The 27,251-nt window shown below is 36.1% G+C and overlaps 1 protein-coding gene across 5 annotated transcripts in view; it reads left to right on the forward strand.

The window, feature by feature from the left end:
* The window catches only part of DTWD2 (DTW domain containing 2), a 93,518-nt gene that overhangs the window by 22,845 nt on the left and 43,422 nt on the right, over window positions 1-27,251 (forward strand). For 3 of the 5 annotated variants that reach the window (XM_030470957.1, XM_030470960.1, XM_030470959.1), the window contains exons 2-3: window positions 3,939-4,029; window positions 9,190-9,284. In XM_030470957.1, the coding sequence (XP_030326817.1) occupies window positions 3,939-4,029; window positions 9,190-9,284 (186 nt within the window). Of the gene's footprint in view, window positions 1-217; window positions 222-1,728; window positions 2,079-2,262; window positions 2,265-3,938; window positions 4,030-9,189; window positions 9,285-27,251 lie in introns of those variants that run through there. The other 2 variants (XM_030470961.1, XM_030470958.1) reach the window with 2 other exon arrangements.

The raw sequence follows: 27,251 nt of genomic DNA on the forward strand, positions 1-27,251 counted from the left end.
CATATTTCGATAACATTTATCGAAAATAAAATTTATTCTTAAATTTTATAAACTATATAGGCTTATGCCTTTAAACTTCCAACACAGCTTTGTAAAACTCCTGAATGTTGTTTTAATGCATGTGTGTAATGGACCTGTGTTAGTATAAAACCTATATTAAAACATCAGTATAAAACAAACATATGGCAACTTTGTGGCTTTACTCCAGACTTCTCAGGTGGGTTTTGACCTTGAAACCCTTGGTGTTTTGACCTAAACAATAGAGGAATCTAATTTATTTGAAGCAGCCATTTCTGTTTGGGCAGGCATGTTTCTTTGAACATACAGTGTCTGGGGCCTGACCTTGGCAATATGTGTTGGAACATGAAAATGTTGCCACAAGTGATAGTAGTTTAAAAACATCAGCTTCCTCTTTATTTTAATATTCCAAACATTGTTTCTAGAACATCTGCTTGACACGCTTAACCTTTTTATACCTTTCCCTAGAAACATCTACAAATGCTGAGTATAAAATTGTGACATTGTTATTCTTTGCTTACTCTGTGTTTAAATCCTCAAATTACCTGCCTTTAGTTCTCCGAATATGGGTGAAAGAGTACACTCATTTGCATTCCCCAAATGGTGCCTGTTTTTGGAAACCCTTCGGACATGTCGTAACAAGGTAAAAGTCCTGAAACAAATGAGGATGTTTATATTTGCAGGAAAATCATACAGAGACTTGGAAAGAGTTTCAGAATTAGCTCACTACTTTCCAGGCTGCTGTATATTCATTTTCAGAGTATCTTTGCCCAGAAACTAGTAAATACACTGCACCTGACACCACAGTACAGCACAGTCCACTGTCCAATTTTGCTGGGAGAATAGACTAAATGTTATTCTGAATCTGAATATCATTAATTTAAGTGTGAATAACGGAAAGAAAACCATGAGAAGTCTGTGCATGGCTGTCTTTTGCATATGGAGCACTTTTTCATAAGTTTTTAAACTAGAAGTGCTGTATTGAGAAACAGGTAAGAACCCACTGGGTAGCTTTGAGCATTAGTGAAATTGCATAAAGGTGAATACTGCAAAAGTTATCCTCCTTCAAACCCTAATTCCCACTTGCAAACCTTTTCCTTAATATTCTGAATACTACTGTTGCTGCCTGGAGCAGATTGCTGCTTTTGTTCTAGAAATGGGAGAAAATGATGTTCATCATGAAATAAGTTTTCTGGTGCTGCCCCTACTCTTCTGTAACATCAGATGTGTATGTAGGGCAAGACTGTAGCAGAATCTTAAAAGAAAAACAAAAATCCTTTTGGGCCTGTGTAGTCTTTCTCAGAGTAAAGGTGGATTTTGTGGTGGTGAAACAGAACTTCTGTTGTTCTGCAGTGCTTCCTATCTGACTGATGTAGGCTGGTAATGTCAGTTTCATGTAGGAATATTTTTTTTGTTGGGGCACAGTAACTCCAAAGTGGAAGTACAGAAATAAGTTTTGTGCCCCCAGGATGGGGTGGTAAAAGTACGTGTTCAGCATAATTAGATACCTAATTGGGTGCTTAAAGTTAAGTTAATGTATGTACATGTGTAAGTAATTAAATTATATTGGAAAGTATTTTATTTGCCATAGTTTGTGCTCTGCTCCCCACAAATCAAATTATAGGTAGATTATTTGAAAATGCTTGCTTTCTGGGTAATTCCCTTGTTTGGTTTGGGCTTTGTGTTTTTTTTTTTTTGGGTGACTTTAACATAGCTTAAAAAACTACCCATGAAAAATCTAAGCTGGAAAATACACAAAGCATATGCAAAAGGGAGAGTTGAAAATAAGTAAGTTATGTCTAGCCAGCTTTGTTATAGTTAAACACCCTGAGGTCAGAAATCGCCAGAAACTGTTTCCGTCTGCTTATAAAAGCTAGTGAACAATGCAGCTCTTTGGATTTCAGTCACCAGCTAACTGTTTCGGAACAGCTTTGTGTAGTAGATTTTCATGCCTTAATCTCTCCTCGGTAGAAAATGCTGTAATGGGGAAAACTTCAACAACTTCTCTTGTTAGTGAAACCGGCCATTTAATAACAGGGGAATTTAAGGAATCACACTTAGTGCAAAATTGTGTTTCGACTAAATCTGATGATCAAAAAGAGTATGAACTTCTACTTAAAAATTGGGGCGTGGGCAACAAACAGTCTCTGGGGGTATTTGCTGCTTCCAGGTTGTTAACAAAACTGTTATCAGAAACTTCAGTTTAAATTGATTAAATGTGAGAAAATTTTGGAAAAAGGGCAGTGGTACTGCAGTGGAAAACCAGACCTGGAAGTGAGGTTGGTTTCTGTTTGTTCACGGTAAAGGTCCCCAGAATAGCCTGCCTGATAGTGAAATTAATGAATACCTAATTTTAGGCTAAAACCTGTCCATTAGACAGCAGAATGTGCCAAATTTCTGCAGGATTAGCAACAGGAAAATGCCAGCTCTAGAAGGGCAAAGGAAAGACAGACAGCAGGCTGTGGGAACAGCCTAGCAGAAGAGTTTGAGAGAAAAATTTCCATTTTGTCATTAGGCTAATTTCTTGGCCATGGGCCTTTTATTCTAAATATTTTAAAATACTTTTTCCAGTGCTTATTTTTGAACAGTACCAATTCCTGTCCTTGCATCAACACTGCTTTGGATTTAGACTGTTGTTGAGTAACCTTTAACTATACAACTTATGGAGAGGGGAATAGTCTTTGTGTCTCAGTAGCTGGGGCTAGAATTAGGGGGTTCAAATTAACACAACCTGTCAGCTGTTAAAGAGGAGCTTATCTGTTGTTATCGCCTTTTTATAATGCTGCCATTTACTGGTAAGTACTAATGTTTGATGACAGAACAGCTATGCTGGCTTGGATTACTGTAACATTATTTCATACATATGGGTGGATGAATGCTCTTGTGGACGAGCAAGTGCGGTGTCAGTTGAGCTCATCATGGACTTGATCTGGGCCTGTCTTCAGAATTCGCTTCTATAAATCACAATGATTGCTTACTGTCTGTCATGTGTGATCAACATATAAACTGTTAACGATAAAGATTATAAGGAGGATGCAGGTGAAGTTATGCTCTGAATCCCTAGCATTCTGCTGAAAATCCTAACTTTATTTTTTTTCAAAGTCAGAGAACTTTTCAGGAGCAGAATGATTTTAAGTGGTAATAGCTTTACTGTTAAGGAAATCCTTTGTTTTTCTGAGTTGCTGAATAAAATAGATGAGTAGCTATAGTGACTCAAATACGCCAAGCAATATTTTAGATAATTTTTTTAGGTACAGTTCTTCTGCTAGTAATTTTAACAGCTACATGCAGTATGCCAAAGAATTTTAAATATTTTTTTTTCAGATTCAAATTAGAAGTTTCTGATAACAATTTTTTTTTGTTTTCATGCTATATGTCTACTGCATATTTCAGACTAGATAGTATTATAAAAAATGAGCCCAATCATAAAGCATGATGGGGTTTCATGCTTTATATGAAGTATATATGTGTATACTTCTAAAATTATCTATTGTAATTAATCTATTATAAATATATTAATTATAAATATTATAAATTCTATTATATTTTTGTCAAATTGTTGAAACACTAACTTGATATAAAAAGCAGTAACACTTCTCTGATTGGGGTATGGATACTAGCAAGTTGCTCCTCTTGAAGATGATGAAAGGATTTTTGGAGTGCATTAATCCTAACCAGATCACAGGAGGGGTCTGGACACTTTTCTCAAAACTCCATTTCAATGAAAATCTTGCTTCTTTATTTTTAGAAATAGAGGAGTTTCAAACAGAAAATTACATTGGGTTTAATACACTGTGTCATAAGGGGAAGTTCTTAGTGTGTCTCCTGGGTTGCAGTGTGTGTTTATGCAATGTATTTATCCCATCTTTCATAAATTGCTGATTGCTTTTATTGTTCTCTCACTCCCCTTTGTAATGTAGCCGTCCTCAGAAGGTGTGTTTATGTCCATTCCTGCCAATACATCCGCTGAAGGTCTCCACCTGCTTGTATATAATTCAGCATCCAGCAGAGGTGAGTAAGGCTGTGGTAATTGTTGGAGTTCAGCTAGAATCTTAATGCAACAAAAAGTAGGCAAGAGGAAGCAGCTGTGCTGTTAGCATCGTGTAGTGAATTTTCTTTTTAAACTTGATGATTGAAATGCCAGTTCACCTATTGTATCTTTTATTAAGTTAATCTGAATTATTGTACTTTCTGAAATCATAACTTCTTTCTGCACCTTCATGCATGCAAGACATCTTTTCTTATATGAATAGTCCTGCTAGGATCTGAAGTCTGCCTGCCTTGGTACAAGTTGCAAGATTTAATCTTGATATGGTGTCTCATTCAGGTGCTCAGAGTTGATCCATGGAGGAATGTGTTTTGATTATAGCAGTGGTCTTTTATTGATATTACTGTTCTGTTAAAAATACGAATTAAGCAGTGCATCTTAGTGATGACCTTAGCTGTTTAGCCATTGAAAAATTACAGTTAAGCTTCAAAACTGTATATTTTGGTTTACCTAGTAGGAGAATTTATGTTGATGTTTCCTTGTTTGTTAATAATGGAGTATGGTAGTGGATCAAAAGGGCTTTAGAAGTTGGACTGCGGTTACACAGATCTGGATAATGGTGGGTCTACAAATTAGACTGTGAAGTTCAGAAACCTGTACTCTTTTGATCCAGCTGTTTACAGTAGCTCCATCAGCATGCAGAAGGGCTTTGCCTCAAGAAAATTCAGCAAAATGTAAAAGAGCAAGTTACAGTGTTCTTTTGCAGGGAAGCAGAACAGAAGCCATGACATATGTGGTCCCTGAATGGGAAAGCTGTGATTTTTAGTTGGCTACTTATAATAAGAATACTGTTTTGTGTTACTTTGTAATTCAAAAGTACTTGAGTATACGCCTAAATCACTTGCTGGAAAAAAGATTTAAGAGTATGCCAGGGAACTGGTATTTAAACTGGCATTTGAATTGTGTTGAATTTCTTGTTCATAATTGAAGGTATTAGAAAAGGTTTTCAGATTCTTTTTAGATTTCATACACCATTCCTGTGTCCTTCTGATATCTACACTTTTTATTAATCAGCAATCACAAAAGCTGTCTGTTATAATGGGATGCCACTTTTCCACAAGTGTTTGTCTTAGGTGGTCATAGGTGGTGCTTTCGACTCCAGAACAGCTGAGGCATACATGACAAAAGATAGGTTCCCTTTGCTGTAGCTGCTCATACTCAAAATACAATCAGTCTTGAAGGCAGATAAGCCTTCTGGACTGTATCTCATCCTTCAGTCTGCCATTTCATTATAGATAGACTCTAAGAGTCCATTTCAAAGGTATCTCATTAAACTAACCAGATAGTAAATATCTTTCCCTTACTGTACATCAGTACTGACTGTCATCCTACATGTGTTTTGTTATTTATTGTCTTTGGAAGTCCACAGTGCAGTGAAGTAAGCTACCAACTATGGTCAAATGGTGCTACTGAGACCTGTATTCAGCTGAGATAGTAATGTAGGAAGTCTCTGTGCTATGATTAATGTGACAGTTTCTCCACATTCTTACTATCCAGAGGCCATGCTGCCAGATAGACCTGTGCAGGTATCAGGTACTATGAAAGAGAGAGCAATCACTCATTGCAGAGCAGTGGATCCCAGGTGAGGAATCCTGCCATTTAGCTTCTATTTTACATCCCAAACCCAGTATCAGGAATAGTGGAAGGGTGAAGAAGTTATTTGCTGAGCCTAATCTCTTTTTCTTCTTTGCGTATAGTTATATGTATAAAATGACAAGATTATTTTACTTTTCTCCTTCTCATACATACTGTTATGAACCTCATGTCAGGTCAGTGGTATACCTAGATGTACAAACCCCTGTACACATTTGTCTTACCTTTGCCTTTTATGGTCCTTGGAGTTATTGCCAGCAGAGTGTAGGCCATTATGTGCTTTTAAAAACCTGAATGATAGCTATAACTGAGGCCTGAACCTTTAAAGCATATGAGAGAGTATCTGTTTAGGTTTTTCTGCTTCCCTGCCTTCTTTCTATAAATGTAAGAATTTTCAGTGTTAAGCATCTGAGAAGAAAACTTAGATTGTGTGTATTTAATGAATTTATATATTGATCTAATGCAAGTAATTAGCTTTGAATTGCTCATTATAGTATTTCTTCTGTATAGTATACCTTTTTGAACAGTAAGAATCAAATATAAGGGGAAAAGTTTTGCTAATTATCCTAACAATTCATAAATAAAAATGGAGAGAGTATATCTGCTGGATTTAATAAATATTTTTATTAATTAGAACTGTCTGGTTAATTGTAGGTGGATATTGCTATGGTAACAAAAAGTACCACTAATTCCCAGATAAGGAAAAAAAAAAAGCCAGAAGTTGTGTTGGGTCGGGCTGGGGTGGAGTTAACTTTCCCCACAGCAGCCCTCATAGTGCTGTGCTTTGTATTTGTAGCTAGAACAATGTTAATAACACACCAATATTTTGGCTACTGCGGAGTGGTGCTGTCAGGGCTTTCCCTCCAAACCCTTCCTCCAAAGTCCGATGTGCTGTGGGTGGCTGAGAGACTAGGAAGGGACATAGACAGAACAGCTGATCCAAGCTGACCAAAGGAATATTCTGTACTATATGATGCAATAAAAGCTGGAGGAAGAAGGGGGAAGAGAGGGCAGCTTTAATTATTATGGCATATGTTTTCTGGAGCAACTGCTACATGTGTTGAGGCCTTACTTCCCAGGAAGTGGCTGGACATTGCCTGCTGATGGAAAGTGGAGAATACGGTCTCTTTGTTTTCCTTTGCTTCGCATATGGCCTTTGCTTTTCTTTATTAAACTGCCTTTATCTTGACCTATGAGTTCATTTGCATGGTATTTCCACCCCCCACCTGCCCCCATCATGCTTAGGAGGGGCAGTGATAATGTGGCTTGGTGGGCACCTGGAGGCCAACCAAGGTGAGCCTACAACATAAATCCTCCAGTGCTATTTCTATTTATGTACTTCAATGGCCAAATAATAAATAAACAAAGAATTGCAGATCACTATTAGAACACTGAGAAGAACAAAGGAGAGAGAAAGTGCTCCAGTAAATGCAAAATAGCTGATATGGTAACAAACAGGTTATATGTAGTCTAGTTAAGTACAAATGGTTTTTGATGAAGAAAATTATAAAGACATGAAACCTTTTTTAATGTTAGTTTGACTTAGCTATTCCTAAGCTTCTGTTCTCAAGCAATTCCTTTCAGCTTTGAATTTTATGTTTTATCTTCCTATAAACATGGATTGTTTTTTAGGTTGGGAAACTCAATTTTCCCTGTTGGAAGAGAATGTATTTATTTGATATGAAAGGTAATTCTGAAGTAATGATATGACATTGGAGGGAACAGTTGAATGACTTTCCTTGACTGATGATAGCTCTTTTGGTTTTGCTTATCAGAGACAAGTAATTGGTTTTCTTCCAGTTCCTTTATTGCGACTTCTTATGCAGAAGGGAGTCTTCTGACTAGTGAATTGAAGTGTTATTTAATTAGGATAAAATAAAGACAAATAATGCTGTACCACCGTTGATGGCTTATTCCACTTTGCTGAGATAGAAGAAATTAATGGTAGTTTGAAGGATATTTCTCCCTTCCCGTTGCTAACACTTCACTCCCCAGGTACTTTGATCTTCATCTGTCCCTAGGAGACATCATGATGCTTCTGCCGTGCAAAGAGGTGGTGAATGTAGCAGGACAACTTACTCCTTCAACTCCATGATGTTTTATTTATAGAGGAGCAGTACTTGTATCAATATTTATGTGCATCAGAAAAAGCAATATTAGTAAAGCTTTAAGGCAACAGTGATAAAAGTCTTCACAGAACTAATTTAACAGCAGTTTGTTAGCAAGACAACATGAGAACCCCAAACAGCTGCACATTGTACTCGTGGAAGGTAACAGCCACCCATGGAGAAGTGTGAGAGCTAATTAAGGCCTTGTGTGTTCACAAATACTGAATTATTTATATATATGGCTCATAAATCCAAAGATGGACCTCTCTCCTCTCCCTCCCTCTGCCTTGGTTTTCATTAATTAATCCTGTGGTTTAGGAACTGATCTTTGGATTTTCATTGTCTGAATCATGAGACATTCATGTTGAGAATAATGGAAGAACTAATTTCTAACTGGGTTTAGGGCTTTCATAATCCTCGGCTGACCTCTAGTGTCCTTCCTCCTGCTGGATTCAGATAATAACTTTCCTTTATTCCTCTTGTGATAAGTAAATAAACAGAAGCTTTCACTCAGTTTTCTGTTTTGGCTTGCTGTCTTCATTAAATGCAAGATAAAACTGTCATCCCTCTTCCCTGACGGAAAAACAGAAATTGACATCCTAAATATTCAAGCTCAGTTTGCAATATTTCTTGTCTAGACAAAAACTAGTATGTTCCCAGCCATGTTAAACGAAGGACAGAAGCAAATTTCCTTTTGGTAAGTAGGTGGTTTGCTTTAGCTGGCAGTACTTCCCTCTTCCTCCACTTTCTGAAGCTCTGCTCCAACACAGCTCTTTTTAATGCTCTTTTTGATCTGAAGAGCCCCTGCTCCTCACCCAGGCCTTATAGTCACCTTCCTCATCAGTGGCACAAAGGTGTAGGCAGGTGTCTGGTGAACACAGCCTGTATAGCGCAAGATAGAGTACTCGTGGCAGTGTTGCTGCTGTTATCCTGGTTACTGTGAAGTGACAGCGGAGCAGATATATTTATATTTCATGCTGTCTTTTGTGATGCACCCAGAGCTTTTATTTTAGCACCTGTTCAAGGAAATTAAGCTGTCCCCTCATTTTCCAATATAGAGACATTAGGTCCTCAACCTATTACATTAATAGGTTAACGTAGTAATGCTAATGCTGTTTTTTGCCTACAATTTATTATTCTGTGAAGTTTCATTGTTGTTTTTGATACCGATAGCCCAGGTGAAATTTATGCTGATGATCATAGGCTGGTTAAGACCAAGTTCAATATTGTCAATCAAAACAATAGGATTTGAATGCATCAAAATTGGGTATTTTTTTCTTGTAGAATTTTTTTTTTTTTTGGTGTTATCTGGTAAGTTTTTTCTGCCTCCACGGTCAAAAGAACTTGAAAGTGGATGGAAACATTAACAATTCATAGAAGCCCTCCTTGATTTTATTCAAAAGTAACTTTTCTTTTTTACAGGAAAGTCGAGTGTTAAGGACAGTGCCTTTGCTAGCAGCTTGTCTCCCTCCAGACAAGTGTAAAATTTTGGTTGGTCGACGTTTTAGTGAAGACAGGTGAGTGAGATTGCTTAGGCATTTTCGTGTCTTCTGTAAATTATGGAGATATTTTTTCCAGTTTCTTTAGTAATAGACAACAGTGTTCTAAATTTTTATGTTAAGTGCGCACATTCGCTCGATACAAGCTTTTGGTTTCCAGCAAAGATAAATTAGATATAATAGTCAGAAACACTTCATATGTCTTCCTCTAAGTTGTAGCTTTTACTGTCTCAATTTTGCGTTCTTGGAAAGTTTAGTTGCTCTACATCTCTTAGCTTTTTGCAGTTCTGTTCTAACCTAGTATTAGGTTTGTCTTGGTGTCCTCTTGGTTCCTTTTGTATTCGCCTTATCTGGCAAACCATTTGGTATTACTGAAATACAAGTAATAGTTTTTACTTGAGTGTAGGAGATTGTCCTTGAGAAGGGAGTCCAGTGGTGAAAAACTCTTAGATAATGTGTAATTTTTAAATCCTTTCCTTTTAAAATTAATTATAAAAAAGCACAGCTTCCAGAATTTCTTTTCTTATTCTGAGGCCTTGTACAGTATTGGTCTCCCACATAGTATCTTTAGTCTTCATTAGATGAAGCTAAGTCTTAGAAATCAGTTCTTGGTAGAAATGCTAATGACATTACTACACAGATTTTCAATAAAAGCAAATAAAAATCATGAATACTGATGAAAGAAATTAATTCTAAAATTGAGTTTAATCTTTAGAGAAAACTTTTTGTAGAGCTCAGTGAACAAAAATGTCATAAGGTGATTCAGAACAGTGCTCCCACACCTTTGTGCTGCCTGTAATAGTAGCTAGAGCACATTAGAAATATATTGCTTTTCTATTAGTATTCTATGGTAATAACTGTAATAATTAAGAAGTTCCAGGCTACAGGGAAATTGTACTATCTTCCCATTAAACCTGAAAATGAAGCAACTTTTCACACTGATGTGCACAGGGTGGAACACTGTCAATACAAGAAGCAGAATACTATTCTGCTTCTAGTAAATTTCCTTAGAATTTTTTTTTTTTAGAAGTGATGATTACAGTATTAAAGCTTCTTTAAGTTTCAATCCAGAGGCATTTCTCTAACCTAAAGGGAGTCATTTCTCTAACATAAAGCATCCTCTTTAAGTCAAAACCAGTTGTGGAACATCTCTGCCTCAAAATAGTTTAAATAGAGTCATAATTACCTAGTTGCTGTGAGGTTTTTTTGCCATAAAACATATTGGAGATGGTGAAAGAAATGGTAGTTTTCCTTAGGTTAAGATGAATTTTGGTGATCTGACTTATCCAGATGCAGGGCCAAAAGTAGTTAGGTGGTAGTCATACATTACAAACTAACTGGGATGATTGGAAAGCTTAGCACTTAACCTCTGATGTTTATGACAGTGAGACTGAAAAAGGATTATTATTTTTTCTAAACCTGTGTTTGGATGACAGAGTGAACATAAAACACTTTTTTTTTTTTTTTTTTTTTTTAGCATTTCCTCCTCCCAGTTCTACCTTCTCAGGTCACCATTTCTTGTGATTGAAATCTGATAGAGAAATTATGTAGATTATCTTACTCTTAATTGGCCTATATTGCAGAACAGCTAAAGAACCAACTTCTGTAAGTCTTTCCAGAAGTAAACAGCTAATCAAAGCTTTCTGAAGTTGGTATCTTGAACATATAATTTTCACAGTAATAGTAAAGATGAGAAGTGATTAATCCAATTGTTTTGAAGTGCTAACTTCAGATTTTTCCCAATCATGTCCGTTCTTCCTGCAATCTGTCATTTTCATTCTACTGAAAGTATGTAATGCTTGCAAAGTGACTTAGCTCAACAGATGGCATTTCTGAATTAAAAGACCAGGTCTGAGGTTTGGTATTTTTTTTTTTTTTTTTTTCCCCTCCAACTACTCAAAGACTTTAACTTTTTTAGTATTGATTAGATTATTTTTGGATATTAGGGTTAATCTTTGATGTGCTAAAATGATTAAAAGTGAACAGCTTGGCATGAGTACTTGCTGAATGTTGGTGTTGTAAAAACAGCACTTTTGTGAGCTGTTAATATTTTGTGTTCAGTTCTTTTTATAGATTTACAATGAACCCAGTATCACAGTAGTATGGCAGGCAGGGGTATGGGAGAGTGGGGTTAGCATCACTGCCAGATTGAAGATTAAATTTTATGTAAAAGTGTAAAGTACTTTGTGTGTCTGACATATCTTACTCATATAGATGTTAAATATAGGTAAAATAGGTAAATATAGGTAAATATAGGTAGCTTTTAGACTTTGGCTAGAAGAACAGCATAAGCAAGCAGAGGACTCAAATCACTTGTACTAAAATTTTCAACACTTTTATGTGAAATAAGTTTCCTTACTTGCACAAGGTCAGGCTGATTCCGTGGTAACTGGAGTTTTCACTTCTGACTTCATGAAATGACCATGTATCATGCAATGAACACTGAAAAATTTATAGTGAGGATTAGCCAGACCTATCTAAACAGTGGTAGGATCTGGTTAATTTCTAAATTGGCAGTAGTTTCAGTTATTTCTGTTAATTTTATTTATAAAGCTGTTGGTTTTGTGGTGTTGATGCTGCAAAACACAGGAGTATATAGAATGATTACAACCTTGACAAAATACGTTCTACCAGTAAATTTGACTAGAGGTTCTTCTAACAGCCTGTGCTGTACGTTTTTGAACCTTCTAGAAAAGAAAATGTGAAAGTTGTTTTATATTGATATCTCAGAATATTTTTATCCTGTATTCATGAAACAGATGGATTTTGTAACTGGTTGTAATAATTGTAATGTGTGTAATAATTGTAATGTGTGTAACTTAATCACCTTCATTAGGAATGCTAGGAAAATGTTTATATACATTTTTTTACCATTGTAGTAATTTTATTTTGTTCCTCTCTCACTTAGAAACACTGCTTTTCTCATGGCTGCAGTTGCTGTTTGCTTCACGTCTTTTCTTTTTCTTAATTCTGTTTTTTGTACTGACAGCTCGTGCCATTCATATTGGTCCTTTTCTGCCTGTCAGCATTCAGATGTGCGTAATTTGTGCATAATTTTCTTTCCCTTTTCCCCTGACTTCTTTGGTACATTCACATTTTAGAAATTACAGATGTATTTTGTCTTTTTTCCATTCTTTAAGTCTTCAGCAGCACAAATCCAGATAGTATTTCCTAATTTTTTGCCTCTTACACTGTTACTTAATATGATTATTTTACAAATCCCTTACTGTTTGCATTGGCTACCACCTATCCAAGCCCTTTGTGTTTGACTTAAGACTTCTAGGTCTTCCTTAGTTGACGGTATCTCAAATTCTCAAATTGGGATAACTTCTGCTTAATAGTTCTTGATCAAGAGCTGTTTTTATTAAATCAGTATCTCTGATTCAGTGCTTCTGCTTATCAAAGACAAATATAATTCTTCAAATCTAGTGGTCTCTTAGATTTAGAGATTCTAAATACTCTCACCTCCTTTTGAGTAATTTCCAGCACCTTCATCCTTTCTGCTCTTACTCAGTCATCAGATGGCTTCCAGTTTGACAGTGTTCACTGCCAAGATTATCAGTCCCAAATAACGCTTCCTGATCTCCACTGGTATGTCAAAACTTATTTTCTGTGCCCACATTATTCTCTCCTTCATCAGTTCTGCTATCTTTGCAGCTAAACAATACTAAATTTTCATGTAAGTTAACCCAGTGTATTTTACAACCTACACTGCCACCCATCATGATTTAATTACTTGAAACATGCAGATCTTCATCCAACTGTTTTGCTGTCTTTCCTCAATATTGATGATTTTTCTAGGATAGTATTGTCAGAACATAGTAATGTGGTTTTTGTTCTTGTCTCATTGACTTTCCTTTATTCTGTTCTGCACTGGCAAAAAATTATATTTCTCTCATCCCTTTCTTTCTTCTATGTTATGTATTTCTTCTATTGACACTTTATCTTCTGATTTCTCTTGGCCTAGTTTCCTCTCCTCTATTACCCATCTTTCAAAACCTTATTTTAATGGTGGGATATCTTCTACATTTTTGCATTCTATTACTGTTTTGTTTCTGTCCCTTTATCACAATTTTGGCTTCAGAATGATGTTCTTTTCTGGTTCAGTTGTGTGTATTGATTTCATAGAGGTCTGCTTCTTTTCTCTGCGTTTGATTTTTGCTGATTATCTACAGACGTGGTCATATCTTGCCCAAATAATGAAAACTTGAATATTTATGCTCTTCTGGAGTAGAAGAGGTCCTAATTCTCTAACATGTTCTGGTAACTGTTAAGCTTGAGCTTACAGTTCTTGTCTTGACTCTCATCTGTTTCAAATAGTCTAGCATTCTTTTCTTTGGGCTTGGTAAGAGTCGTTTCCCATGGAGGTCTGTCCAAAATCCTGCCGAACAATTGTTTTCTCAGCTTTGTCTGAGATTTGAGCTGCTTTGTCCTGATTGTTTGACAAGTTAAGATGCTATTTCTTTTTGTCAGACTGCGAAGAAATATGTTGTTTTCAGAGCTTTTCTTTGCCTGGTGTCCCATCATACCACTCACTCTTGATATGTGTACTTTTACCTCCTATCACTCAAAGATGCCTGTTTGGTTTTGATTGTTGGTTGAACTTTTTCCTATGGATCTGTTGGGCCCTGGTTGGTTGGTTGTCCTGGAAACGGTTGTAGAGGTAGTTAGTCTCTGCTTTACCTGTCCAAACCCATCACTTTGCCATAGATTTTAATGTGCATGCAGAATCATAAGTCAGGCTTCCCATATACTGAAAATACTTGAGGTTTGTGCTTGCCATTATTTTTATTATAGGTTTCTTAGTCTTTTACTTCATCTGTTTTAGATTTAGTTTATTAATTAGTTTGATAGGGACTAGATATTTTTGGTTTTACAACTCCTCAGTGAACTGATGTCTGGTCTCACAAAGTAAGGGTCTTCAGTGCTTGAATAATGCAAATTAATTCATTAGAATTTCTACCTCCAATTTGCATATGCAGTTGTAATATTATGTATGCTAGTGTGGCAGGTAGTATTTTTGGTATATCACATGTTTGAGGCTTTCTAAGCACATTACTGTGTGATTACATATGCAAGAACAGACATAGCTTAAATCAAATTTGCTCGCGAACATACATGTTGGTGTTGGAACACTGAATGCCTGTTCTTTTCCTCCTCCTGCTATTCCACCAGATAAATTTGTGCTTTTTTTGAGAACTATTTAATAATGAATTGCATTCAAGTGATGACACTTAGAAAATACTTCACTGAACGTTTTGTTAAATATCCTACAAGGGTGGGCTGACTTCTACATTAAATGTTTGAAGTTCTGACTCTGGGCATTGTCACCAGTAAATTTAAGTGTATGCAACCCATTTTAGCAGAGCGTGTTTCCTGTGCATTACCTTTGCACTGAGACTACTCCAGGAAAAGAAGTTTGTTGAACTCCTATTGGATTATGAAGTTTGCACAGTAGCAATGATTAAGGTGATAAAGGGGAACCAAGATGCCCATTTGGCACACTGGAAAGGAAAATCAAATCCAAAAGTCTGCCCAGTGAATATGTTCAACAATAAGTTTGCTTTTTACGATCTAAATTTCAAGGCATACATGAAAATGGAATGTTATTGTTAGTACACATGACACAATGAGGAAGAGCAATTAAAAAGTGTGGAGGAGGACAGCAGGGTAGCTAGGGCATCTATTGTCTCGATTTGCCTAGGTAATTATTCTTTCCTGAATGTAGAGGTAAGGTGTATATAAGTTTGTATAGCTGAACATACAGTGTGCAGTATGGTTTTCTGAAACTGCAGTTACAGAAACATTTACATTTTAAGGACGTTTATTAAGATACTCTTTATAGAGAGATGATACTTTGAATACATTCTTTGAGCAGTAGATTTGATATTCACTGTGAACATATTAGGGGAAAAACAACTATAGTCTCATATTAATGAATAAAATATAACTTTGGGAATTTGTGTTCTTTTTAGGCTACTAATAAACTTTTTGCAGGCAATTGTTTCTGAATAATAATTCTGTTTGTTCTGCTCAGCAGGCATTTCTGGCATATATTGAACAGAGATAGCAACTATATCTGAAGTCTAACATGTCAAAAATTTGAATTATTTAAATTTGATCTCATAGTTATATATATGTAATATATATGTAATGAATTATCACTAACAGGAAAACGGATGCAAATTGCAAATTTATTTGCATTGCTGTCTGAAATCAAGCTATCCAAATCTCCAATACATTCTGAACAGTATAGTAGCTAGCTCTGCTCCAGTTAAGTAGTTTAAATCAGAAATTAATTGGGGTACTTGAGAAAATTTGTAACTTCAACCAGTTTTGAAATAATAAAATGCAACATTTCTTTTAATTTTAATAAAGCTGTTTGTGGTAATTACATACTGTAATTATGGTACTTTTCTACTGCTTGTTCATGAATAAAAATATTCTTACTGTATCAAATATCAACTAATTGAGTTTTACCACTTACCAAATAATTTAAAACTATTTGCAAGGAATGGCTCCGTATTCAGTCAACTTTCTTGTAAGTCTTTTTTGTGTGTGCTTTGGTGTCATTATGTTTATTAAACTAAATATGCACCTTTTTACTCATTGTCTCAATCCACAACAAGTAAATGCACCCAGAGATCAGCCTGTTACAGCAGCAGGGGATTGAAACTAGATGATCTTTAAGGTCCCCTCCAACCCAAACCATTCTATAATTCAATGAACTAGTGCCAAAATTTGTACTCATTTTTTTTCTGTTTTTCCCATTGAGTACAAAGTAGCAATTATCTGGTATTAGTAATTTCTTCTCTGTTTCACTTAGAAATAATTTGTTGTGGATACTTCATGTTAATAGTAAAATTAGTTGCATTAGCCCAAGTTACAGATGAGAAACAGATGTGTTACTTTCTTGAGGCAGAACTTGGACCTGTTTTAAATAAACACTAATGGATGTCATTTATTTTAAAGGAATGTGGCATTTTTAGATATACTAATTGCTGCTGCTATTTTGAATATGTGCTTTATTTCCTGTGCTTCAGTTTCTAATTTTCTTGAATATTTTTGCTGTATTTAGAGGTTTTGTTTTGAAGTTTTCTCTGTACAGTTCTCTGCTTTGTTTTCTTGATATACCTGGTGTAGAATTAAGGTATGGTATGATCTTTTCCTAGTATTCTGGGAATGTAGCTTTAGAAATTCCTTCCCCTCCCTTCCTGCTCCTGGCTGGGCTTAGGTTGCATTTTGAGGATTTTTTTCTCTACTAGATCAAGTGGAAGGTTACTTTTATCTCTGGTGATGACACTTCAAAAATTTTTTGTGGATGGAGTTGGAACTGGATGATCTTTAACGTCCCTTCGAGCTCTAACCATTTGTCATGGTTTAGGCCATGCCCGTAACTCAGCAGCACACAGTCACTCGCTCACACCCCATCTTTTGCTCCCCCGCTGGCAGGGTGGGGAGGAGAATTGAAAGAATGTAAACCCCATGGGTTGAGATAAGAACAGTTTAACAACTAAAGTATATCGTACTACTACTAATAATAATGATAAGGGAAATAACAAGGGGAGAGAATATAAATCTAAAGGAAAAAACCAATAAACACAAGTGATGCACAATACAATTGTTCACCACCCACTGACCGATACCCAGCCTGACCCGAGCAGCCCAGCTTATATACTGGGCATGACGTGCTGTGGTATGGAATATCCCATTGGCTAGTTTGGGTCAGGTGTCCTGTCCCTACTTCCTCCCGGCTTCTTGTGCCCCTCCTCACTGGCAACAACTGAAACACTGGTGTGTTATCAGCATTGTTCTCAGACTAAAGCTGAAAACACAGCACTGCACCAGCTACTCGGAAGAAAAGTAACTGTTTATGGCAGAAACCAGGGCACTATTCTATCATTCTATTCTGTCCCTATTTTATTCCCCTTCTCTCCAAAACAAGCACCTTGAAGAAGTACTGGCTTTTGGAATGTATGTGTGTTAACATCCGAAATTTTAGCAAACAAGTTGCAAGTAATGCAATACAGCTGTTTCGGAGAATGTTTAACTGAATTTTTACAGACTTAGAAAGGAATCTTATTACTGAAATTAAGGTTTTAGGATACTTAGAGATGTTAATAGGTGGCTAGCTTGTGTTACATAAAAGGCAACTTAAGATTCAGTAAAAGATCTATAAAAGTCTGTTAGAATTACTGCAGTTTCTCAGGCCACTTTTTTGTACAGGTCCTACATGCTGCTTGACAAATGATTAGGATTCTTAGTCACGGTGTATTTGTTATTTAGAAAAGTGGTTTTGCCTATGATTATGGCTTCTAGGTATTGCTAAATTGTGCTGTCTAGGGTTCTCTGCAGTTAATTACTTGAAGAAGCTGGGTATAACTTCATCAAATGATTGCTGCTGCTTTTTTGTAGAAAGAGTATTAATTTTCTTAATAAGAAAACTGTATACTGATTTTTATTACTTTTTTTCCATGATGCTAGATAAACCAGTGTTATGGTTATCAATGTTTTTGATAACTCTTGTATGAGCAGTACATGGAAAGAGTTTACTGAATGCAGTGTAAAGAAAAAATGCATCTACAGTAGAATGTGGAGACCTGTGTTTTAGTGCGTAACAATCTGTTGTCAGGTTGTGTTTTGTGGGTGTTTTGGGTTTGTTTTTTTTGAGGCAGAGGGGTGAGGAAAGGTTAGCAATAAAGTCTTCATTGAGGAAATCATTAAATATTTGAGGGAATTGGTATTGAGGTCCACTGAGAAAGGAAAAATTTGCCAAGATAATGGCTTGTGCTTTTCATTTCTTGACAGGACCGTACCTTGGGCTGCCATTTAATTCATTTTCAAAACTGATCTGCCCATGCTAACAAATACGGCTGTTGGCGTATTAGTTAGAAGAGTCAAGTTTTTAAATGTTGAGATTGGTTGAAAACTGTTTTTCTAGGGAAAAAAAAAAAATTAGTACTCTAATAGTACAGATGGGAAGTAGTTATCCTTTTATTACTAGCTTATGTTGTATTTTTATTTTAATTTAAGCACAGTACATAAGAGACGAGAAGTAAATTGAAATTGGTATAATAGAAGACACAATAAAACCAAGCCATTATTACTTATTATTCCTTTTCATTCTAGTTTATTAAGTGTTGCAGGCTAGCTCCACTTGTGTCAGTAATAAGAAACTTGGTGTCACATACTAGGGTGCTGGTAAAGACAAACTCACCTCTGTTTTATTTACGTTTTTATGCTGTAGAAGCTAATGGAGGCATTGGTAATGATGTTTTTCATTGGGGAACTTTTCAGAGTTTTTGCTAATATAGTGTTTTATATACAGGCTTTCATAGATCAAAAAGGATTATTTAATAAGCTGTATTTATGACCTTTCCCTAGAAGATGGTGAAATACTTACTTGTAAAATTACAGGTTTCCAAACCTTAAAAATATGTCTCATGATTTGATGTTTTGAGCAAAGTAATTTGTTTATAGAATTGTTCTGTTTAAAAGGAAAGAAAAGATTCAAATTGTGTTAGATGCTAAATGTCATTTATCTACAAAAAAGAAGAGTATCTAATATGAAAACTTTTTTTTTTTGTTTCCTCTTTCTGGGTATCTCTTGTGCTTCAGTTCTGATCCTAAGGGACTATTTGCAAGTGTGGAGATGATAGAGGGTTGTTGGTCTTATTTTTAATAATTTTATTACCTTATGGGAATTACTTGGATCAGTATACCTACAATCTTCAAGTGCCAGGAGTATTGAGAGTGGCAAAGACAGCTGCTTATGACCAAAGTGAAATAGTAAAAATGATGAGAAAGAGCTGAGAAATTCCCATTAACCTGATGATTTTCCACAGATAATAAATTAGCATCTGTTCTATAGTATTAGTACTGTTTGCTACTGAACAGCAATGTTGGATTTTTAAAGTTCGAGCACTTGCATTTCGCGCTGGCAAAGTTTAATAGATCCCCATTGAATTAAAACCATTTAGAGAGAAGCTGAATATGGATGTGTAATAAAAATGTTTATGATACAAAAACTGAATTATAATGAGATAAGATAGTGTTTAAATTACACATCTCAAGAGAATCCATCCCAGAAACAATGAAATGCCACTTGGCTGATGTACAATCATGAGAACGTATAAATCTGCTATGACAAAGTGGTTTGACACAATTCAGGCATGAATGAAAGATTATGAATAGTTCTGCGTACCAGAGATTGTTGTCAGACTAAATGATTATATAGGTCTGCAATGCCTCCTGCATGCTAAAATGAAGGCTGAACAGTGGTTTTGTATGAGATGCAAGTATTGCAAGTATTTTGCGTACACAGTTCAAGACCATAGTTGCACCTTAAAACGTACCTTTTAAATCACATCATCTTTTTGAGCTGTACATTAGCTGTCAGTCATGAAAAAATGGGTAACAGATAAGAAATTTTGTAATGATGTATTTATAGAACTAGAAAGTTATTACCTTCAGATTGATCTTAATTTTAATTGACGCAATACATTTTACCTTGTTTGAAGTGGAATACTGCAACTGTAAATGATACAAATTACTTTTCTTGTGAATTTCATCATTGTCTAAAGTCTACAAACTGCTAATGAAAACACACAGCTAGTAATACATAAAAATACAGCAGGTACAGCGCCAGGAATGAATTTCCATATGAAAATAGTATGTTATTTAGTACATCTTTAAGAACACTGGAAACATTATCATGTGTATAGAGGATATTCCTTCATTGTAGTTCCGTTACTTTATTACTTCATTACATTAAGATCAACTAAAGACCAGTGTTGGCATTCAATATTCATAACAGACCTATGTATCACAGCATAGCTGGAGAAGTAGGGATAGAAAGATCCTCAAGATGCCACTGTTACTCCCCTATGAAAGTGAGATCAGCTGCATGCAGGCATGGTGTTAATCCCATGTACACAAGAGGCTGCAGAATTCTCAGTGGTTCTGTTTTAACATGTAAACTTAACTTATTACCATCAGAAGGCTTGTGAGGTTTTGTCCTGGTTTGGTTTGAATCTTCATTGCTGCAGTTGTACTCATTATTTCTTTTCTTGCCCTCTGTGGACATGGAGAATAGGTAATTTCCTTCCTCTTGTGGCTTTGGAGACTATTAACTAGGTTTCCCTTTGGTCGTCTTCTCTACAACCTCAGTTTATTAATTTTCTCTATGTCTTGCTGTTCTTTTCAGTAGACATTCTCCATCTTGTTAACACCTATATGTTTGTGGTTTTGCATTTTTTATTTTCATTTTGTAAGAAAGGACACTTTTAACTGCAGTAGAGTACTTTTTTGAGGTGACCTATATTTTGCCATAAGAGCTGACTTGTTTATTGATGCTGGTTGTGTTGCCCAGATGATTCCATTGAACAGGTCAACTGTGAAATTCAATTTTTTGAGGTTTTACTTATTCCTGATTTTATTTATAACTATTTTTTCCTCTGGATTGCACATCCCTGTGGTGGTTTGTGTTGGTTTTTTTTCCCCTCTGATATTAGTTAATGTACTTATTTTTCACCTAGTTTTCATGGTACTCGCTTAGACTTGTGCTACACTTTTATAACCATCCTTAGCATCTTAGTGAGTCTCTGCTGTATCTATATTCATATTTGCTTATAGTTCTTAAATTTCATAGGGTTTATGACATCAGTGAAGTGTCAGGATTTGGCAAAAGTTCTTGTTGCATTTCTTTTTCATCCTTTGCATTTTGTTACCATAATTTGCACTTCTTTCGTCTGTGGAAATAGTAACTTTTTTTGTCCTTTCATATCTATTCTTAGAATTGCCCACCAATTCTGTGAACATCTGTGAACAACTTTTGTTTTTAGAATTCTGTTGTCTTTTTGCTATGATTCTGTGTTTGGAAAGCTTGTTGGAGGGTCTCTGCTAGATTTTAGCAACCTAGAAATGGTTAGAAAAGAAAATTCGAAGCTATGGGATCCTTCATATGCCTCCACTTTATTCTTTTCCTCCTTAGTTATTAGCTAGAGATCCACAGAGAAAAGAATAGATCTTGCTCTGACTTGCAGGCTTCAGAGAAAGTAACACCTCTTTTTACCTGAGTGTATTTTTCAAGCAACCTCTTCTTCTATTAATGTCTAACACAGGTGAATTTAAAATCCCTTTAGTTCCCATCAAGTGTCACTTACATCATTTGGATCATATTTTTATAATTATGTTGCTGAATACTCATTTTACAGTAATTCACAAATGTAAGTCATGCCTTACAGGCAACAAAGCCATTTTTGTTATCAGGCCTTTTCAGGTAACATCAACTGAAAACTGGTATAAGCTGTTACAGTTGTAATATTTCCAAAAGGAAAAATTAAGCTGTTTTCTTTTACCCTGCTCTGACAGTAGATAACTCAGTTAAAGGGTCGCCTTGGCTAGGGGGGAACCTTACTGAGCTGCACATCTTTTTTTTCTTGTTACGCATGCATGAGTGAATTGTGTATATATGTAACTTCTTCAGATATTTACAGAATCATAGAACGGTTTGGGTTAGAAGGGACCTTAAAGATCACCTGATTCCAACCTCCCTGCCATGGGCAGGCACATCTTAAAGGGACTGAGAAGCAGAATTTCTAAACAACAAATACTTTTCTTCTACAGATCAGAAGACTGTTGACTTTTAAAGAATTCACAACTTGTGTCAGTCAGGGCAAAAAAAGAAAGATAATATTGCCACATATGAAAAATATCTCTTAAACTGTCTGTTCCTCTTCAGCCTTTCCTAAAGACAGTGCAAAGAATGGTATAAACTCGAGTGACAATGAGAACTTACTTCTTAATTTAGGTGCTGTACTTTAGCATATTGCGAGACTTAGTAGGGTTTAGAATTACTTTCTTTGCTTGCTACTTCATGAACAACTTTTCTCGTTAAAGAAGTGGACCAGGTGAAGAATTTCAAATGCAAAGTTGTTCTATGTTAATTTAATAGCCATGAAGACAATTAAGCAAATCATTTATTATATGTCACATGTACTAATGCACTATTAACAGCAGTTATCAAAAGCTTTCTGTAAATTAGTTATTATTAGCACTTCAAGGCCATGAATCTCAATACTTGAGTAAAAATCTCAGAAGAACACATTACACAAATTCTGCTTCTCAGTCTTCTCTTGAAATTTGGTGTCTTGAAAGAACCTGCCATCAACATGTCCATTCTGGCTGGAATGGAAGGTAAAATTCAAGTCTCCATTAACTCTATAGTTAGTCGTGCTTCACACTAAGAAGGAATTCTACAAAAGTGCTATATAAAGATCTAGGACTGTGATGTGGAATAAGATGTAACTTCAAGTAGTCTCCAACACTGACCAGTAACCATACTACTCTTCACGCTCTTTTCCTCCCAAGTTTAGCCACTTGAGCTTACTGTTATACCCCTTTACCATGCCCAGCCTTGACATACATGCTGGTACTGGCTCACAGTCACATTCAAGCATTTGCAGTTAAGGTTAAGGTTTCCAACATGGCAGGAAATATTGATGGTCTGGACGCTGGGGAGAAGAGATACAATTAAAGGAGGAACTTTTTTCACTTAATTGTCTGAATCCTGGTTGTCATAAACTAGCAAACTCATTTGCAGAGATGTTTCATAACCAAAGCTTTGTTGTGAGGCATGCAGTCCAGCTATCTTGTCTACAGCAACCAGTGTCCCCAGCACAAACATCCCCCTTCATTCTGTATCTGCACTTCCAAAGTTATGTGTCTTGATGACAGGCATGTTCTATTTTTGCCATGTTTGAAGTCACAAATACTGTGAAACTGTGTAATACTGTGAAAATGTGTATTGCTGTATGCTACAACATGGCAAGAAAAGCTAGGTGACAATTTTTTTACTGTGGGCAGCTGTGCGTGAAATTCTTCCATCATCATGATCAACTGTTTCTTTGGTAGCTTGGACTAACTTATTCTGGTGTGACTGCTCTTGCTTGTGCTCTCAGCTTGTCCTTGCGCTTATCCTAACTCGGCCTTCTACTCCTAACTTACCTCTGTGTTTCTGTTGGGTTTAATTTCCTCACATATACAAGTACAGTTGGAATATAGAATTGTGTTCCTGAATTTAAATAAAAGCAGCTTGAACTTAAAAGAAACTAACAAACAAAAATCACCCCAGATGATAAAGAGCTCACAGAAGAGTGGCTACAAACCTGGTGAGACTTAGGCAATTCCTCTCTCCTTTTGCAATTTGGAGGACTTCTCATCAGAGATGGGGCTTGCTACGAAGTTGCATATCTACCTCCCAGGGCAGTGATCTAGTGTGTGGTCTGATTTCTGCCTAGGCATTCTAAACAAGACAGTCTGGACTGCCAGCTGACCTGGTGCTGAGTTTTTGACCACACCCTTGTTTTGCAGGGCAAATTTAGGTAGGCTTGAAAAGCAAAAATACATTTTCCTGGACAGCACAGGACTGAGCAAGGAGCTTCTGCTGCTGCTTTGAGCAGCATATATTGAACTGGCATATATGCTTTAATATTTCATGAATAGTCATGAATACAAACATCAGCTTTAATGAAATTGTCTCCTGTATTTTTAATAAGACATACTATTTATCTCAAATCACTCTCGTACTTAAACAGTGGAATACATTATTGGTATTAACAAAAATGTAAGTATTAACATTGTTTGAATGTGGATTTATGGTGGGATTATATGCACTTACTTCTAGAAGTAAAACTCTGAAGATGAAATCTAATTCCTAGTCCTTTTACTTACATGCAGTAGTAAGCTTAAGCATACATGTGAAAGCTTATATGGGGTGTGATCCACGTAGGGTGTGGATCAGGTTTTCAAAATAGCTCAGCAGGCAGCTGCCCTATTTCAGCATTATGGTGAAATGGCTAATTTTTCACAATTGTTTTGCATAAGTTTCCTTTAAAAACATGTGACTCTTGTGGAGAAAATCCTGCCCTATAGCAGTATTTCAGAAGCAGTGTGTGATTAAATATACTGTATTACAGTGTTTACCAAAAGCAAGCATGTCAGAAGCATATTCTTGGTAACTGCTGTGAAAAGTGATATTGTTGATACGTAGTTGCCTTTTGAATGCCATAACAATTTGTTCAGTTACAGATTCATTCTTATTTACCAGATAAAAAAGTCAGTCTTCTACTGAGACCTCTAGTTTCTTTCACAGATCTAATTAAATGCAGTCGAAGGTTGTACATAAAACTGTTTTTGGGGACAAATTCTTAATGGTGGTAGTATGTGAGTAGAAAAAGTGTAATTGCACTATATATCAGCAATGAACTAACAGGAAGCAAAGCCTTAAACCTTAACAAATACAAAAACTGCAGTGGAATTAACAGGATGTACCTGTATAGAAATACATACAGAAATTTTTTTGAATTTCTTTTATACAAGCTATATCCCTTTTTAAGCAAATCATTGGGTATTTATGTTTAGCTCATTCCTTCTTTGCTGTTATAATAAGGAAGGAAGAACAAGCATGTTTTATACATGTTTTTAATAAAGCTACTAACAACGAATGTCAGTGTGAACCATAACCTAAAAGGGGTTGTGCAGCACGTATTTCTGAGAACCCATTCCTGTGAAAGGGAGGAGTGTTAAATAACTTTCTGCATGTGCTTGGTGTCACTCTAGGATGGAGTTTGTGGATAGTAAAAAATTTGAACATAGCAGCAACTCCTACTAGTCTGTTAAGTGTTATGAGTTCTTATAGCAGTATATGTATAATCAGCCCTCAGATCCTAGATTAAATTTGTGGGACAAATTTACAAAATTTGTTTGAATCAACCCCCTGTCTTTGCTGTTGCAAACCAAAATGACTGGAATTTTAGGATGAATATGCATTGAAAATAATTGTTTTCAACTGAATAGCATTTTGAAGACAAAGACTTGAGTTGTAGTATTCATGATGTGAAGTTGTAGTGCTTCATAATCGTTATGGTTTTGGATTAGTTTTAAGAATTCATTATTTAATTTTTTTAAATCATCTGAGAGATGTTAATGATTTGAAAGCTCTGCTATCCCATAATTAGGATACTTTACTCTTCAAGGAGTTGTGTTCTCAAGACAAATATCTGAAAATAATGACCAATTTTCTAGATTTAAACGTTGAGTGCTAAGTAGCCTGTAGTGAGATAGGTTAAACTAAAATGATATAAAATTACCATAATGTAAATAAGGTTTAAAAAAATAGTGGACAGAGAATTTCCATGTTCTATTTGCCACAGATTTATCTTACAGATCTCCTGTCTCTCTTTATACTTCTTTGACATTTCCTGTCTCTATTTTCACTGTGCATTTTGAAAGATCATTGCTTTTTTTTTTTTTTTAGTAAATGATGTTGACAGTAGTTGTAGAATCATAGAATAGTTTGGCTTGGAAAGGACCTTAAGATCATCTAGTTCCCACCCCCCTGCCGTGGGCAGGGACACCTTCCACTAGACCAGGTTACTCAAAGCCCCATCCAACCTGGCCTTGAACACTGTTGTGGATGAGGCATGAATGATGTAGTGTTGAATCAGCCTGGACTGTTTGCCTGGGGGAGCAAGGATGGTCAAATACTGGAATATCAACTCTGGTACACTAGTTGCAGCTCCCTTTTAATTTCAGATATTTCCTGTATGGTCCTATATGAGTCTTAAGATCAGGACCTGTATGTCTCAGGCTCTGCAGTTCTGCCTCAACACTGGTAAAATTGTGTTTTCACATATATCACCAGACAGTGATAATTGAGTGCACAGATTTATATACACCTACTGTATATAAACTCAAACCCTATTATTAACCATTTCTTTCTTCTCTTACCCTCCTCCACCCATCCCTCCAACCCCCTGTAAGAAAGGAGATTCCTCCTTGATTTTTGTAGGAGTGGTGCAGGTGCCCAACTCCTGGGGCTTAAAAATTGGGAATTTCTCTTTGTGAACTTACATACTGACATCCTGCTTGTGTCTGTGTCTATGCTCTTGCACCTACTGGTTCTTGATAGGTAGCATGGAGAGCCCATTTTGTGTGGTGGCTCTTGTTAACCTCCTTCTGATACACCTTATTTTCTCTGATTAGCTGTACTGGCTTCCCTTTCCACTTCTGAGCACAAAAAGTCACATGCTATTTCACCTACATATTGCTCTTTTCCTCCTACCACATAATTTACTTTTTATAACCATTTTATAACCTCTGAGGTACTATGCAGAATTAATTTCTTATTCATTGTCATATGCTTCAGACAGCCCTCGCTTTGTATTTCTTCCTGCTTTCTAATGGAGATGATTCTGAAGATTACATGATGGTACTGCTGAAGTTGATTCAAGACAAGTAATGCAGTCTTTGTTACAAGGCCAGCTTTTTCTCAGATTCTCCCTTACCAGCCTTACTTGAATAAGTAGTTTTTGAGGCTTCCAATACTACTTAAATGACAATACCTTTCTTAGATTTTTGTAAACTAGCTTACAGTGGTGTCCTGCGAAAACTTCAGGAATTTCTGTGTACATTCACTGAAGGCTTTAAGGCATTACTTGTTACTCTGGTACCATTGCCAAATGTAGAAGGCAACAGGAAGGAAGAAGAGAGTGTACAAGTTAGAGGACCGTAACTGTAAAAGTAGTAAGTAAAAAAAAAAAAAAAAATTGAGATGGTAAAATTTTCAAAAATATCCTGTATATGAGCACAACGAATTGTTGATGTTCTCTGTATATACAAGGTTCAAATTGGGATGACTGTAGTATTTTTGTGCAAGTGCTTGAAGAAATTTTGCTAGAGTACATATGTTAAATTTTGGTAAACAATTCAAGACATCTTTGTTTCTAATAGACATCAAGCTTTTAGAAAACTAGCCTTATGCTGGGCTGCATCAAAAGGAGCGTGACCAGCACGTCGAAGGAGGTGATCCTGCCCCTCTACTCTGCCCCTCTACTCTGCTCTTCTGAGACCCCACTTGAAGTACTGTGTGCACTTCTGGTGTCCTCAGCATAAGAAGGACATGGAGCTGTTGGAGGATGATAA

This window comes from Strigops habroptila, chromosome Z, assembly GCF_004027225.2.
Source record: "Strigops habroptila isolate Jane chromosome Z, bStrHab1.2.pri, whole genome shotgun sequence".
Taxonomy (NCBI): domain Eukaryota; kingdom Metazoa; phylum Chordata; class Aves; order Psittaciformes; family Psittacidae; genus Strigops; species Strigops habroptila.